The sequence below is a fragment of the Myotis lucifugus genome, unplaced genomic scaffold (genome assembly GCF_000147115.1).
Source record: "Myotis lucifugus unplaced genomic scaffold, Myoluc2.0 scaffold_355, whole genome shotgun sequence".
NCBI lineage: Eukaryota > Metazoa > Chordata > Mammalia > Chiroptera > Vespertilionidae > Myotis > Myotis lucifugus.
In genome coordinates this window covers 2,909-20,445 of record NW_005871403.1, presented here as the reverse complement: position 1 = coordinate 20,445, position 17,537 = coordinate 2,909, and the positions used below count along the sequence as shown (strand labels likewise).

At 44.6% G+C, this 17,537-nt stretch overlaps 1 protein-coding gene and 1 non-coding gene across 3 annotated transcripts; one reads left to right on the top strand and one right to left on the bottom strand.

The window, feature by feature from the left end:
- The first annotated feature begins 1,047 nt into the window (after window positions 1-1,047).
- Window positions 1,048-3,116, top strand: UBB (ubiquitin B). Of its 2 annotated transcripts, none has more exons than XM_006101384.3 (2): window positions 1,048-1,207; window positions 2,504-3,116. In XM_006101384.3, the coding sequence occupies exon 2, from the start codon at window positions 2,510-2,512 to the stop codon at window positions 2,969-2,971; it is 462 nt and encodes a 153-aa protein (XP_006101446.1). In that variant the 5' UTR covers window positions 1,048-1,207; window positions 2,504-2,509; the 3' UTR covers window positions 2,972-3,116. The 2 variants fall into 2 exon arrangements, with proteins under 2 accessions (XP_006101446.1, XP_023620623.1); XM_023764855.1 differs by lacking the exon at window positions 1,048-1,207 and adding an exon at window positions 1,362-1,492.
- An 11,417-nt stretch (window positions 3,117-14,533) lies between these two features.
- Window positions 14,534-14,661, bottom strand: LOC111828417. Its single transcript, XR_002832279.1, has one exon. It is a non-coding gene; the product is annotated as a small nucleolar RNA SNORA19 (small nucleolar RNA).
- Window positions 14,662-17,537: the final 2,876 nt, after the last annotated feature.

The window sequence follows — 17,537 nt, the reverse complement described above, 5'->3', positions numbered from 1 at the left end:
AAAGGGCAGTTTTACCCCCAGCGGGGAGCCAGCGGGGCGGATGGAGTCGCGGGAAGCCCACAGTCAGCACAAGGGGCCCGAGAACCACCTGCACCCGACGCCAGCGGAGGCGGCCGAGGCCACAGACCGGAGGGCGTGCAGCACCGCCCCCGTCTGTGCCTCAAGCCGGACGCACAGTTTGCTTGATGTGCTTTTTCAATGAAGGTGCAGCTTTAATTGCTTTAATAAACTGGCTTCTCACAACGCATCAAGGCCGCTCGCATAAATTCACTTATATGCTAAGACAAGGATGGCGCCCGGGGCCGGCGCCCTCCCACTGAGGCAGGGGCGGTCCGGGAACCCCTGGCGGCGGTGAGGGGCCGGCAACAAAGGCACCGACTGTAAACAGGCGCGAGGAAAGCTCCACAACCAAGAGCAACACTAAGAACTCGCGGGCGTGAGGGCGCGGGTTCCTCAGGCCTCGGGCGGTGGGCTTGCGCTTCACAGCGGACACAGCCCCCGCCCGGCTCCCGAGACCTCCGGGCCAGACGGGGCGGCCTTCCCGGAAAAGCCTCCGCGGAGCTCCCTGCTTCCTCCGCTTAAGACCGAAACGCGCGGTTTTCAGGTCTAGTATTCCAAGGCAGGAGCGGAGGACCCCTCCCCCATCTCCGACCGGAAACGCCCTGCTGTCCCGGAGGCGCGCCTCTGCGGCGCACGCGCACTCAGTCACTTAGCAACATCGGCTCTCCCTGCCCGGAGCCCAGCAACAGCGGAGCGCCGAGCCCGCAACCAATCACCGCCAGCCTCGTCTTCACCCGCCTCACCAATCAGCGCCGGCGCCTCAAGGAAGTTTCCAGAGCTTTCGAGGACGGTTCCCTCAACTCGAATTCATCCGCCTGATAACTTTCCTACTTTTTCCTAAAGGAGGAGAAGAACAGCCTGGAATAGAGAGTAGCAGAATTTTTAGGGCCCCTTTTCCAGATTCTGAGGAGTTTGGGGCCTAGTGGAAGGATCCAACTGCGTCGCGGGAGGTGCGGCCGAGAGAACTATTTTCAGTGGCGCACGGACACGGCGGCTACGTAGGAGTGATTAGTCCACAACAGACGTTGCATAAATTTCAGCTCCGCCTAGCCGGAACTTATAGACGCGCCAGACGTTGTAGGGGCTGTGTCCTTGTTGAGGAGACTCGACGGGTTTGGACTTGCGGCGTTTTCGCACTCGCTAACAGGTACTGGCCCGCAGCCTTCGAGACCTGGCGGGGGCCGGGGTTGGAGGGAGGGCGGTGCCGAGGGAACTGAAGTGAGAGGAAACTGGCCGGGTCTTGGGCTGGGTGCGCCTTGGTGGGGGGAGGGGAGGAGCTGACGCGGCGTCGCGTCGCCGGGCCTTTCCGGAAGGTGGGCCTTGTTTACGTGAAGGGAGCGGGGGCGGTTGGCACGCGCGGAGAGGGGCCAACAGACGCTTAACCGATGGCGGTTCCATCGTGTCTGTTTCAGAGGGGGAAGGCGGAAAAAAGGTAGTGTGACTTCTAGAAACCTTTTCCTTTCGAATCGCAACACAGATGTCGCTTACCAGCTCCGTTTAAAAGGGAATTTTTTTTTCCGTGTCCTGTGGGTTTTTTAAAATTTTATTTTAGGTGCTATGCTTAAGTTTTGGGGAAATTCTGGGGTTAAGGAAGAAAGCTCTGGATGGTAAATTTACAAAGCAATTTCGATACTACAGTATAAGTTGAAGCCTTGACTAAATTAAAATTTCGTATTTAGCCCTGGCCGGGTGATTCGGTTGATTGGGAACCCCGTACACCAAAAAAAGGTGGTGGGCGCGAACCCAGGGGTTCGAATGGATGTTTCTCTACTTTCCTCTCTCCCCCCTTTACTTTCTAAAATTCAACAAAAAAATATATCCTTGGGTAATGACTTTTTTTTTTTGGTCTTTTAAAAGGAGATAATGCCCTAGCCGGCGGTTAGAACGTCCGCCTGCGGACTGAAGGGTCTCGGGTTCCAATCTGGCCAAGGGCACAAGAGCAAGAACCTCTGTTGCAGAGTGGATCCCTGCCGGATTGGGGCCCGGGTCGGGAGGCAACAGATGGATGTGTCTGTCTCATAGATGTTCTCTGTCTCTTCCCCCGCCCTTCCACACTCAGAAAAAAAAAAAAGATTTTTCATTGTGCCACAAAATCTTTTTTGTTGTTAATGCTCACCCGAGGGTATTTTTCCTAGTGCTTTTCAGAGAGAGTGGAAGGAGAGGGGAGATCAGTGTATCCTCTTCACCAGGAATCCTCCCTTCGGTGCAGAGGCCAACAGTAACCACTAAGCTGAACCGGCCAGGGCAGGGTTAAACTTTTTTTAAAGGAATGTTAGGTTGATTAATTTGTCTAGTTTCATAAAAATTGGAGGTTTGTGAGAGATGTATATGATTTAAGGCATTTGGAAGAAGAGTTAAGTTTTGAAGAATTGATTAGATATAAAAGTAATAAATGTAAAGATCCTGAAATGATATATTAACTTCTGCTTTTTGAACTCTGTAGGTCAAAATGCAAATCTTCGTGAAGACCCTGACCGGCAAGACCATCACCCTGGAGGTGGAGCCCAGTGACACCATTGAGAATGTTAAAGCCAAGATCCAGGATAAGGAAGGCATCCCCCCTGACCAGCAGAGGCTCATCTTTGCTGGCAAGCAGCTGGAAGATGGCCGCACTCTTTCTGATTACAACATCCAGAAAGAGTCCACCCTGCACCTGGTCCTGCGTCTGAGGGGTGGTATGCAGATCTTCGTGAAGACCCTGACCGGCAAGACCATCACCCTGGAGTTGGAGCCCAGTGATACCATTGAGAATGTGAAGGCCAAGATCCAGGATAAGGAAGGCATCCCCCCTGACCAGCAGAGGCTCATCTTTGCAGGCAAGCAGCTGGAAGACGGCCGCACTCTTTCTGATTACAACATCCAGAAAGAGTCCACCCTGCACCTGGTCCTCCGTCTGAGGGGTGGCTGTTAATTCTTCAGTTTTGCATTCATAGTGCCAATGATGGCACTACTCTGCATTCTAGCCATTTGCCCCAATTTAAGTTTAGAAATTACCAGTTCAGTAATAACTGAATCTGTTCAAAATGTTAATAAAAGTTTTGTTGCATGGTAGCATATTTGGTGTCTGTCGTCATGAAATTATGTAGTGATGTGGGGATTCCTAACTGGTTAAAATAGTGTTTAAGGAAGGTATTTAATTTTGAGATTGTCAGTGACCAAAATTAAGTCGGGACTTTGGTAAACATAGGGTGTGCCAAGGTATAGGAACTTGGTCTCAGTCTTATAATTACCAGTTGACTGTTTTTCTTGCTCAATAGTGCATTGCACTCAAGTGCTTCAGGTAGTGAAACGGAAACCTAATCCTGTCTGTTATATGTGAATTCAGGAGCCAAGAATCAATTTGGAGCCCTTAAATTTGAAAGAAGGCTGGCTGATGAGAAACATTGCATGAAAGAACTTGAGTTAAAAAGGTTCTGATCTAAGGCCACTTGCAGACACTGGTGTTTTAGGCAGCAAATGAAGGTGGGTCCTAACAACAATCAATCTTAATGACTAATAGCTCTACATCATTATAAGGAGAAAGGTAAGATTGCAACAGCAAATGAAATTTTCTAGTTTGGGACTTGATAAAAGTCTTCATTCTTACCTAAAGCTAACGCAAGCAGTTCTTATGCTGCCATACTGATAACACTAGGCAGTATATTTCTAATACCAAGAAGAGAATTTTTAAAAATATATTTTACTGATTTTTTTTACAGAGGGATAGAGAGAAACATCTATGAGAGAGACAGACATCCATCAGGTGCCTCCTGCACACTCCCTACTGGGGATGTGCCTGCAATCAAGGTACATACATGCCCTTGACTGGAATCAACCTGGGACCCTTCAGTCTGCCGGACGACGCTCTATCCACAGCCAAACTGGTTAGGGCCAGGAAGAGAATTTTGAGGGAATAAGAATCTGGATTCTTACAGTGCTTTTTTAAGTTCTCAACCTCTTTCCCCTTTACAAACAATTCCCTGTAGTGTAACCAGTGATATGGTGATTTCTCAACTTTGAACAAAATTGAATGGCGTGTGTTGGGGTGATGGGGAGGTGTCCAGAGGTGCATTGTTGAAATACAGAAAGCCAAGCATCAGGCCTAGAAATACACCCTTGGTAGTCCAGGTATACCTCACTCAGAATGACTTGGGGCTTAATTTTAGGAATTCTACCTTAGCAACAGTCAAACATTTTGAGCATAAAAATTTAGAGTACTTAACTCTGGGTTTTTTTAAGTTAGACACTGGAAATAGCACTTATATATCAAACCCTTGGGGGTGGTAATGAAAAAATCAAGCCTTTATAAAAAGCCTGCCTGCCTGGCTGATGTGGCTCACTGGTTGAGCATCAACTCATGAATCAATAGGAACCCAGTTTAGTTCCCTGCCAGGGCAAATACTCAGGTTGCAAGAGGCAGCTGATCAATGTCTCTCCCATTGATGTTTTTATCCCTCTTAAAAATACATTTTTGTTGATTTCAGAGAGGAAGGGGGAGAGAAACTTGAATGATGAGAGAATCATTGATTAGCTGCCTCCTGCATGCCCCCTACTGGGGATTGAGCGGCAAACACCCCCCGCCCCCCCACCCCACATGTGCCTTTGACCGGAATCAAACCTGGGACCCTTTGGTCTGCAGGTCCGGTGCTCTATCCATTGAGCTAAACAGCTAGGGCAGAACTTTTTTTTTTAAAGCCTTCCTTAGATTTGAGGAAGGTGACCTCTAGTCCCATTGATCATTAGACAGTTGGTTAACCTGCTGAATGCTTAGTTCCTGTCAGGGGGGAACCAAGGATTGGAATCCAAGTGTCCTATGAACTCAGACATACCTCATAAAGTCCATGAAATTACATTGGGTTTCTTTCCCTTCAGAATGTCCAAACTAGTGCTTTTATTAAGCAGGTTTTTGCTGAATATGCAATAAAATAATTGGAAAAACAGACCTTTGGATAGTAAAGCTGGATTTTTTTTTATATTGATTTTTTTACAGAGAGGAAGGGAGAGGCATAGAGAGTTAGAAACATCCATGAGAGAAACATCGATCAGCTGCCTCCTGTACACCCTCTACTGGGGATGCAACCAAGGTACATGCCCTTGACCAGAATCGAACCTGGGACTTTTCAGTCCACAGGCCGACGCTCTAGTCTAGACACAGCCAAACTGGTCAGGGCTAAAGCTGGATTTTTAATGATTGTTCTTCCCCTGGCTGGTGTGGCTGACCCATTGTTCCTTACACTGAAAGGCCACAGGTTCGCTTAGTTCCCAGTCAGGATATGTACAGAAGGCAATGGATTGATGTTTCCCTATCACATCAGTGTTTCTTCTTCTAAAGGTTCATGTTTAAAAAAATTGTCTTTCACATTTTTTGTTAACACTAATAAAAGCCTTGATTAATAAACTTGAAAAATAGGCCCTGGCTGGGCAGCTCAGTTGGTTATAGCATATACCAAGGTTTCCGGTTTGATTCCTGGTCACATACAAGAATCAATGAATACATGAGTGGAACAACAGATCGATGTTTCCAAAATAAAAATAAGTGGTTGGGCCGAAACCGGTTTGGCTCAGTGGATAGAGCGTCAGCCTGTGGACTGAAGGGTCCCGGGTTCGATTCCGGTCAGGGGCATATACCTGGGTTGCGGGCACATCCCCAGTAGGGGATGTGCAGGAGGCGGCTGATCGATGTTTCTCTCTCATCGATGTTTCTGACTCTCTGTCTCTCTCCCTTCCTCTCTGTAAAAAAATCAATAAAATATATTTAAAAAAAAAAAAAAAATAAGTGGTTGAGCATTGACTCATGAACCAGGAGGTCACAGTTCAGGGCATGTGCCTGGGTTTCGGGCTCGATCCCTGGTGTGAGGTGAATGGGGGGGGGGGGGGGTCAGGGGGGAGGCAGCCGATCAATGATTCTCATTGATGTTTCTATCCTTCTCTGAAATCAAATACATATACATTACACACACACACACACACACACTCTGAAGGGTCTCAACTTCGGTTTCTGGTCAAGGACACATACCTGGATGGCAAGTTTAATCCCGGCCCTGAAACAGGTGTGCTGGAGGCAACAAACGGATGTGTCTCCCTTCCCCCTCCCTCCCTCTCCCACTCTAAAAAACAATGGAAAAAAGGATCCCCACATGAGGATTAACAAAAAATCTATATTAATAAAAGGGTAATATGCTAATTAGACCAGGTCAAACTGCCATTTTCTGGACGTCCTATTCCCTTCTGGACAAAGCCATGATGGCGGGGGTTGAGAGGCAGTTAGGGGTGAGATCAGACTGGCAGTGGAGGGCAGTTGGGGGCCTAAACCGGCAGTCGGACATCCTCTAAGGGGGTCCTGGATTGAGGAGGGTGCAGGCCAGGCTGAGGACACACCCCCCCCACACAGGGCCTCTAGTATATAAATAAAAATATAGAGAATAAATGCATTTCACTGAACAGCATTTGGTTTGGGCAAATAGGACTTGCACAATTGTCATTTCTACCAAATCTTCACTACGACTTGACGTGCTAATGCAGTGGTTCTCAACCTTGGCTGCACATCCTCTGGAAATTCTGTTTCTTTGTTATTAATGTTGTGGCCTCACCCCATAACAAAGAAACAGAATTTCCGGAGGATGAGGCCCAGAAATCAGGATTTTAAAAAGATTCCCAGATGATTCTAATGTGCAGCCAAGGTTGAGAACCACTGTGCTAATGGGTCTTGTGAAAAAGGGTTTCAGCTGTTCCTGTCTCTTAAGCCTCAGGATCTCTTCCATAGGAATCCCCAAAGGTATTCATGGGTCTCAGCCAATTCACCCTACACACAATTGAAATTTGAGCAAGGAAAAGGCTCTCCCTGTGTCTCAACCATCCCCAATTATAATCTTCATTGTCTACCTTCTACTTAGGAATTCATTAATATGTTCTATTTTTTATGAACTTTCCTGAAAGGTGCCTGTGTGCTAAGTTGTGTTAAAAGAATGCTTGCTTGGCATGCTGAAAGCAAGACCCGGTAGCCTGATGCCACTCCAAGATAAAGTTTTTGCTAGTTCTCAGTGAAATGAAAAAATAAATGAGAACAGTACAGTGAATTATACATAAATTATGAAGTCCATTCAATTTAAAAGATTATACACCCTCTGTATAAAAGTGTTGCAGTATAATAAAATGATTCGGAGTGTGGCTCTGGAGACACGACTACTTGAGTTTAAATCTGGCTCCACTTACTGGCTTGTAACCATGAGCACACAAAAGAGTGGGCCCCTGTTTAACATTGGTTCCTTCAGGAAGATAAAGAGGGTTTAGGGAGTTGTATTTAAACTATATTCTAGATATTATGTGCAACCCATAGGCTTCCAGGAGGCCTGAAGTCATTTGCAACATACCCTCAGTATTGTTCACAACATGCATCCCTGTCCAAGAGGCAGCAAAGTACTTCTTTATCCTGAAGTCAGATTATGCTCCCAAATTGGGTCGAGTTCCTGATTTATTATGCACAAGTCTCTGATTCATTCTCTATGCATCTCCCAGGGCCTCCAGAAACTACATCTCATGAGACTTCCTGAACCTCAAGAGCCTTCATTTTAATTACACTCTGCTCATTCCTTAAATAATCTGAAGGGGCAAGTCATGGTTCCCTTTTAATTAGGCTCAGTGGACTCCAAGCTAAGACAGATGCTGATTTCTGGGAAAGTATACTGCACTCTGCAACAATAGTAACAGGGAAGTAAGTTTTGGGATTTTACTTTTTTCATACTTTCTTGATCCCATTACTAACTTTAGTCTCCCCCTCCCCCCTTTTTGAAAAGTAATTATTATTATTTTGTTGTTGTCAGAAATTGAGTGGTAAAGTTTGCTTCCCATCTAGTAGGTATCAGCCAACCCCTATAATTTGTTCTAGCACCTACTCGTCTGACCACACAACACCTACCACAACTCCTCTTAAGGAATACCTTTACTTTCAGAAATTTATAATATCAATGTTTCCCAAACTTTGTCCTCCAAACATAACCACTGTAAAAAGGATGTTGTGGTCACAAGGGCTCAGGAAGCTATTACCTCCCTCCTGGAGACTTATGATATGCACGACTATATTAAAGGCTCCAAGAAGTTTTGCCTTAAAAGATTTTGTTTAATGTTGTTTAACCCACTGTTTTTCTTTCTTCTTCTTTTATTTTTAAACATATTTTTATTGATTTCAGAAAGAAAGGGAGAGGGAGAGAGAGATAAAAACATCAATGATAAGAGAGAATCATTGATTAGCTGCTTCCCGCACATTCCACACTGGGGATGGAGCCCACAACCAGGGCATGTGCCCTGACTAGGAATCAAACAGTGACCTTCTGGTTCATAGGTCAACCACTGAGCCATGCTGGCCAGGCTAACCCAGTGTTTTTCAATTTCAATTTTTTTTAACCTTTTCTGTGAATGTCCCTCACATTTTAAGAAACACTGTTCCAGCCATGACCTCTCCCATCTCCCTGTCTAGCACTGTGGATTGCACATAATTCCAGGCCTCTTTCAGTGCAACCTGTCTCACAACTGTAAACCTACTTTTTTTTTTTTGCCCCACCCTGTACTTCATAGTATAGATATCTCACACTTTACCTATCTTGCTGATGGATAGGTAGAATGTTTTAATTTTTTCACTGTTAAAATAATGCTGTAACATCCTTGTAAATTCTCTTATTGCTGTATCAAAGAATATGGAATTTTACAATTTGATTACCACAAAATTGCCTTTCAAAAAGATTGTACCACACACAGTGGAATATTATTCAGCTTTAAAAAGAAAGGAAATTCTGACACATGCTACAACATGGATGAACCTGGGAGATATGATGCTAAGTGGAATAAGCAACTCACAAAGGGACAAATACCATATGATTTCACTTATATTAAGTATAGAGAATAATCAAATTTGTAGAGACAGAAAGTGGAATGGAGTTGCCAGAGTCTAGGGGAGGGGGAATAGGAAGTTGGTGTTTAATACATATGGAGTTTTAGTTTGGGATGATGGAAAAGTTCTGGAGATTATAGTAGTGATGATTACATAATGTGAATGTCCTAATGACACTGAACTGTACACTTAAAAATGTTTAAAATGGCTCTTGCCAGTGTTTCTCAGTGTTTAGAGCATCAGCCCATGCACCAAAGGGTTTTGGGTTCGATTCAGGTCAAGGGCAGGTACCTGGGTTGCTGGTTCGATTCCTGGCCCCAAGTTGGAGCACATGCAAGAGGCAACAAATTGATGTCTCTCACATTGATGTTTCTCTCTCTCTCTCTCTCTCTCTCTCTCTCTCTCTCTCTCTCTCTCTCTTTCTCTCTCTCTCTGATCTTCCCTTCCTCCCTTCCTCTCTTTAAAAATCAATGAAAAAAAATATCCTTGGGTGAGGATTAACAAAAACAAAAGTTAAAGTGGTAAATTTTATATTATGTATCTTATACTACAATAATTTTTTTAAAACTATGCCAACATAAATTTCCATAAGTATGGCCTAAGAGTACCTAGCCTTTCATACCCTCATTAACATACATTATGAATCGTTTTAATTTTGGATAATTTGAAGAGCAAAATTTTTTTTTAAGATTAATTTTAGGGACAGAGAGAAGGAGAGAAGGGAGAAGGGAAGGAGGGAGGGAGGGAGGGAGGGAAAGAGAGAGATTGATTTGTTGTTCCACTTATTTATTTATTCACTAGAGGCCCAGTGCACAAAATTCATGCACGAGGGTGGGGGTCCTCAGTCTGGCCTGCACCCTCTCTAATCCCGGGACCACGGGGCATGTGGCTTGTCCCTCTCCCAGGCTGGACCACAGGCGCAGGTGCAGCCGCTGGTGCCCAGAACCGCAGGGCATGCGGCTTGTCCCTCTCCTGGGCCGCAGCCTGGCTGGTCCTCATTCCTCTCTCCCCAGTGTTGAGTGTCTGAGCAGTTCCGGTGCATGGGCATGAGGATGTGATGACCATTTGCATATTAGCTCTTTATTATATAGGATTGGTTGATTCTTGTATGTGTCCTGACCGAGGATGGAACCCACAACCTTGGCATATTGGAATGATGCTCTAACCAATTGAGTACCTGGCCAGGGGACACCTTATTGTTTTAATTTGCATGTTTCTGATTAGCCTTATGAGATTAAGCACTATTTGTATTTTTTTACATTAATTTGTACTGAGAATTACCTTTTCACACCTTTGCCCTTTTTATTATTAATTTGTAGGACCTCTTTATATTTTTTAAAAAGTAATAACTTATCTGTTATAATTGTGATAAATAGTGTCTTTGAGACTATTATCTCACTGTTTGTTTATGGTATCTTTTGTCAAAACAGAAGTTTTGAAACTGAAAGAGAATCTGGCAATCTTTTTCTGTATTACTTCTGGGCCCCAAAAATAAGTAAAAGTGTAAGGCTGTTGATAACTACAACACATTTTTTTTAAGAAACAGAATCATCAATGTTTCTACACCCCTCTGGGTGAAGAGTGTTCCAGGAAGAGAAACATGCCCCCCACATGACTCCCAGATCATAATAGCATTCTTCCCCACAGGGATCAACAAACCAATGACAGACACTCTTTTTTTTTTTTTTTTTCTCCTTAGAGAGGAAGGGAGAGGGAGAGAGAGAAACATCAATGATGAGAATCATTGATCGGCTGCCTCCTGCCAATTGAGCCTACAACCCGGGTATGTGCCCTTGACCAGAATTGAACTCAGAACCTTCAGTCTACAGGCCGATGCTCTATCCACTGAGCCAACCCAGCTAGGGCGGTAGAGACTCTTTAAAGCCGTTAATTATCTAGTGATTAATGCATGGATTTTCTTTTTTATATATATATATATTTTTTATTGATTTTTTACAGAGAGGAAAGGAGAGGGAAAGAGAGCTAGAAACATCGATGAGAGAGAAACATCGACCGGCTGCCTCCTGCACACCCTCCACTGGGGATGTGCCCGCAACCAAGGTACATGCCCTTGACCGGAATCGAACCTGGGACCCTTGAGTTCGCAGGCCGACACTCTATCCACTGAGCAAAACCGGTCAGGGCTAATGCATGGATTTTCAACTGGTGTGCTGCAAGAGGCACATTAGTGTGCTGCAAGAATTTTTAAAACATACAATACCTGACTATTTAGTCCAGGGCACTGACCTCTTTTCTCTTAGATTGTCAAATAAAAAAAATGACAATAGCCAACACATAGCCATTCGGTATGAACAATTCAAAATTATACCTATTATTTTGTCAGATCAGCAAAAAATATAATATAGTTTTTGGTGTGCCACAGAATTTTAATAATTAGTTTATGTGTGCCATGAGATGGAAAACGTTGAAAATCGCTGGATTATTGAAATGCCTATCTTAACTCCAGTGTCAATAGTGGCCTTGACAAATGCCTTTTATATCACATAACTATACTTTGCCAAGCATACTGAACACTATTATCATTGTTTTCTGTCACTCAGATGATAACCCGATGCTTCTTTTTGTATTTTTAAATATGTTTGCCTTGTTTAGAATTACTAGTAGCTTATTTTATTTATTTACTTACTTAATTACTTATTTACTTCAGAGAGAGTGGAAGGGAGGGGACAGACAGAGAGAAATATCGATGTGAGAGAGACACATCGATTGGTTGCCTCCTGCAGGAGCCCTGACTAGGGCCTGAGCCGAGGAGGAGCCTGCAACTGAGGCATGTGCCCTTGACCGGAATTGAACCTGGGACCCTTTGGTCCGCAGGCTGACCTCTATTCACTGAGCCAAACTGACTAGGGCTACTTTTATTTTTTTTACATGGAAATAGCTTAATTCATATGTTTTATCTTGCTAAATGAACAATACAACACAACTTCATAATTTTTTAAAAATTCAGATAAGCTAGAATGGAAAAAAGAAGAAAATAAAATAACCTGAATAAATTACCTGAATTTCTACCAACTAGAGGTGACTATTGGTAACATACATTTTTTTAACGTACATTTTTTAAAAAGGGGCTCACATAATGTTTTATATCCTGCTTTTTCTACTTACTATGCATAGATATTATTTTGTTAATAATTATAAATCTTCATTTAAAGAGCTGAACAACATTCTATTGTATGTATCATAATTTATTTAATCCATATGGATGGCACATTTGTAGGCAACTTCTTGGTCAACACCTTATGAATTCATTTTTTCACATTTTTGTCAAAAGATAAATAGCAAACTGGAAAAAATATTTACAACATATATAAGGGCTAATTTCTTTAATGTATAAGGAGTTTCTACAATATATATAAGAAACAGATTAGTAATCCAATAGAAAAATAGGCAAAGAATAAGAACAGACAATTCACAGAAAACTAAGTGGTTCTTAAACATATGAAAAGATGTGCAGCTTTACTTGCAGTAAGAAAAATGACTAGTAAATATATGAAATAGCATTTAAAAATATCTTCCAGCCCTGTCCGGTTTGGCTCGGTGGATGGAGTGTCAGCCTGCGGACTGAAGGGTCCCAGGTTCGATTCCGGACAGGGGCATGTGCCTTGGTTGCGGGCACGTCCCCAGTGGGGGGTGTGCAGGAGGCAGCTGGTCGACGTTTCTCTCTCATTGATGTTTCTGGCTCTCTGTCTCTCTCCCTTCCTCTCTGTAAAAAAATCAATAAAATATATAAAAAAAATCTTCCAGATTAAAAAAGATAAAACAGGATTGCTAGTACACTATTTCCAAGAGAGTAGAGAAATACATCCATATGCATTGTTGTTCAGCATAAACTGGTAAAACCTCTTTGGAGTATAGTTGGTAAGTACCTATGAGAATGAAATGTACATACCCTTTGACCCAGCAATTCCACTGCTAAAATTTTTTCAGATGTTCTCACAGATGTAAACAAAGAAGCATGGACACAGATGTACACTGCTGTATTCTTAACGGTAGCAATGCACTGAAAACAACATAAATATGAATAGCAGTATGTGTTAACACCTGCGTGGAAAGGGGATTATTTATATGTTAATGATTTTGCATACATGTATGTGGTGAAGCATGGGACTTGGTTGTGAAGTCTGTAAGGAGGATTCTCCAAAAGGTCAGGGGCCTCTGGGGGAACTTGCCAAGGCAGCAGCCCCTACCTTGACTTTTCCAAACAAGTGCGATCCCCTGGGTGTTTTGCTGGAATCTCTATGTTTAGTCTTTAAGACCCGACCTTGTAGAAGCATATACTTTCTCAAGGATACTTGCCCTGCTGATTGTATCTAGAGGTTAATTTTAGTTCAAGTTGTTGTTACAGTAAAAGCCAAAGGAGGCAGGCGATTGAGGCTGTTTTTGGTGCCTATTGCCAACCACCCTCTTAGCCTCTGTTTCACAGAAACATGTGTCAGAGTAATCTATTCATCCATCGCTCAGGGTCTGCTGGTCAGCACATGTAGGATAATTCTAGAAGAATACATAGAAATTGCTAATGCTGTTCGTCAAATATGTTTTAATACAAAAGAAAGGAAAAAGAACTTGCTAACAGTGGTTGGTTCCAGAAAGAAAATATCTTTTGAACAGTTTGAATTTTCATCATGGGCCAATATTATCTACTAAAATAAATAAATAATTAATAAAAAGTCACATTTATCTGATAAGTCAGGTTTAGCATCCTTTCTTTTCTCCTGTGAACTGTCCCTTCAGTTTTTAAAATTTTTGTTCAGGTGTCTTACTTATTGGTTTGCTAAGAACATTTACTCTACTGCAGACCCTGCAATTCTGTTTAGTGGTTAAATTTTAGAGTTTCAGGAATTTCCCTATAATTATGAGGCATTAAGACAGTTTGCCAGGACCCCAATGACACCAGCCCATCTTTTTATGCGGCTTTCCCTCCACACCGGTGAATATTTGTGGAATTAGCTGTCGTGTATGAGCTCCACGAGTGGCCCAGGAGCTGCACCTTCCTTCCTGCTCCTACACTGGAGCGAGGGGCTAGGCTCCAGGCCAACAGCTGACATCAAAGGAACCCAACGGAAGGGGAAGCTCAGCAGAGCCAGCGTCCATCCGCCTTGGTCCCATTCACCTGGAGATGGATAGGAGCTTGCTGATGGGCTAACTTCTGGGATCAGTGGCTCTGCAGGCAAAGACAGAGCACAGGGGCCGCCCTCCACTTCCTCAGTGTGCGGCCCACACCTCCCAAACACTGGCCTTGGCGAATGCAGGTAACGCTCCCAATGTTCGGAACTGCTCTGTTCACCCTGAGTCAGTGTCAAATAGTGACCACTGCATCCAGCAAAGGGGATGCGCTAGCATTTGGGGGAGAAAAAGGCCTTTGGGACTTATCAGAGGAAGACCTTACTTCTAAGGCTAAATGCGCTCTTGCAACCTTTCAACAAACGAAGCTTTCACCCCTCACTTGGTCGAGTTAGCTGGAAGCTTCCAGCACCTTCTGCTTGCCTCAGCTTCCTGTGAAGCAGCACCCCAGACCCTCCCACCCCTGTGAAAGCTATTTTTCTGAGCATCAGGCCTGCGTGTAATCGTATTTATTTATTTATTTTTACTGTTTGTCGGAAGGAGACTGGCAGCATTACTACTTAGTTATACTGCTAATTAAGCTCCAACCATTTGTATAGCACATAAGAAATAACACTGCTCACATATACCAGAAAGCAGGTCAATGAAATGTGCACTGTAATTGACTTTAGAGGCTAAAATGGCCTTCTCTCTTTTGCAGCCAGAAGCTCTGATGGCCTTTTAGGTAATCCTCCTCCCCCCTCCTCCCCTGAGCTTTTCCTGGAAGCAGGTTGGCAAAGTTTGCTGGAACAATATGGCTCCTTGCCCCCACAGTGACCAAGACCTAGAGAAAGGAGAAGGTCCTGAGTCCCCTGAAAGCATGACTAGGGGAGCGTAGACAAACGGAGGCCTCCAGAGACAAGAAGGAAGAGGTTAAGGGGGCAAAAGTGGGGGCGGGAGGAGCCTGCACAGCAGTGTCTCGTCCTCTGCTCCTCCGGCCTCAGCCTCCCCTGAGCTGCTGGTGCCTCTGCTGTCTCAGACGCCTCTGTGCAGAGCCCCCAGAACGCAGGTGGAGGCTCCTCTGGCTTCCAGTAATGTCTGATGACTCACTCTGCGTAGCTGCTCCCCTGCAGACTGACTGCAGCCACTTAAAATAGTTCACTAGTTTCCCTCCAGCTCTGGCCTCTGCACTCGTGTTCCAGGCCAGAGCCTTACATCCTGGCTCCAAGCTCCGTGCCCTGGGCTCAGGTGAGCAGCGCCTGGAGTGGGTAGTCTAACATGGAAATTTATACTGACTCAAGGGACCTGAGCCTAAAGACATCCCACAAAGTAAATGCAACATCTGCGCAGGCTCTTGGGTGACCCCAAACCACAGAATGTAAGGGAGAAAAGGGTGGAAACCCAAACTTTCTGTGGGGCATGGTTTGGGAACACCCAGAAATAGGCGAATATCACCCCTTCCATTCCGAAAAGGTGAAGCCAAAAAGCTTTGTGTGAATTCAGGCCCAAAGCATCTCCTAAGTGTTAGGTCGCCAAAGGAGGAACGAACGGGTGTGTGCACGAGGCCAGAGTGGTGAGGGATTACAAATTTATTCCATCTTCCGATTGTCCGCACACCAGGTGGCTGAGCCTGGATGGCTCCAGTCCCCAGGGACGGAGTTGGCGGTTTCTAAAGGACGTTGGATGCTTTATCTTGGCGGAGAAGTCTCTGCGCAGGTCCGTAGAGGAGATAATGGAATGTGGTCTCAGCAAAAGGGAATGTCCGTAGTGAAATGGCCTAAAGGTCCGTTCCCGGGGGAGGGGGCATCGATTCAGTTATTTGATCAGACCTAACACTAAGGAAATAAGTATGTTCTAAGCCTTACTCTAGAGCCTTAAATATTTGTGAAATAAAAGTGGTCTTTCTTACCCTGTGCCAATCTCTAAGGCTACCCAGACAAATATTCTCAATCTTCCGGTAGAAACAGGGAAGTAAACAGATACTTGTAATGTGGGTGATAAATACAATGACAGGTCAGGGTCAAACAAGATGCTGAGTTAGCACATCTGCTGGGTGGGCGGGGCGTGCTGTTTTGAACTGGAAGATAAGATGGAGGAGTGGGCCTCTAGTCTTGCTTCCCCACCCATTGCCTACCTCCACCTCTGCAATGACTCAGGGCTCTGCTCCAGGCACACTTGGCGTCAAATCAGGGCATCCAGGCTGCCTGTGCTTGGGAGATGCTAAGAAAAACAGGTGGCTCCTGGCTGGCTCCCGGCAGTTGCCTACTCATTCCCCCTCAAAACACCCAGCCTAGGGAATGACATTTTAGGGGTGAGTCCTCCTCGTGCTACTTCTCTCTGGAGAGCGAAGTGTGAAAACATGACAGTGAGGAGTTCTTTTGTGAGGTGAGGAGCAGCTGGCTGTGTTTTCCTCTCCTGGTCACCTGGCAAAACCCAGGCCTGATGACTCCAATATCTGCCTTCTCCCTGCTTGCACCCAACTGCTGCTGGTGGTGGGGGGGGGGGGGGGGCGGGGCGGGGAGGGAATCACACAGCTCAGGAGCCTGGTTTCACTTTAAATTCATGATTGCACAACTCAAAGGGATTCTGAACTCGGCCAGGCAATTTCACTCCATTAGTCGGAGGCGCGATATGCTTTATTTTCTTTCTTCAACCTCCCCACCTGCCCCTTTACTCTCAGCTAGTGACCTTAACTTCACATTTTTTAAAAAAATATATGTTTTTATTGATTTTTAAAGAATAAGACAGGAAGGGAGAGGGAGAGAGAAACATTGATCAGCTGCCTCCCGCACGCCCCCTACTGGGGATTGAGCCCACAACCTGGGCATGTGCCCCCACCAGGAATCAAACGGGCGATTTCTTGGTAAATGAGATGATGCTCAACCAACTGAGCCATGCCAGCCCGGGCGATCTCACTTTTTTGAGAAAACAGAGGTAATCAGGTTTTCTCACACTTGGTCTGAAACTTGTCCAAATAGCATCTTTGATTCCATGTATCTGTGATCTGTAAACAAACACCCCCCTCCACAGACCTTTCCGTTAGTGCCCCCTTCCCGGCTTCCCTACATGATGAAACACCTCCAAAGGGTGGTCTGCACATTGTCTCAACTTCAACTTCTTCACTTTTATTTTCTGGAACCAGATTGTCTTTTAAAAAAGAAATTAAAAAAGAAGAAGAAATAAAACCCGGCTGATGTGGCTCAATAGCTGAGTGTCAACTTATGAACCAGGAGGTCACAGTTCAATTCCTGTTCAGGGCACATGCCTGGGTTTTGGTCTCGATCCCTCATGGGGGACATGCAAGAGGCAACTGATCAATAATTCTCATCATTGATGCTTCTATCTCTCTCTCCCTCTCCCTTCCTCTGTGAAATCAATACAAGTATTTCTTTTTAAAGAAATAAAACACCAGTTATGGTTGGGCTCACAGTTTAAAAATGGCTTCCTCCTCAATCCCCTCTAAAAGATGGTAAATGAGTAAGAGAGGTGTAAACCTTCCAGGACAAAGAGAGTAGGAGAGAAGACCAGGCAGAGAGGTGTGGCCAGAAGTGTG

Excerpts from the sequence above, each read along its gene's own strand:
- UBB (XM_006101384.3), top strand. The coding sequence starts at position 2,510 with ATGCAAATCTTCGTGAAGACCCTGACCGGCAAGACCATCACCCTGGAG.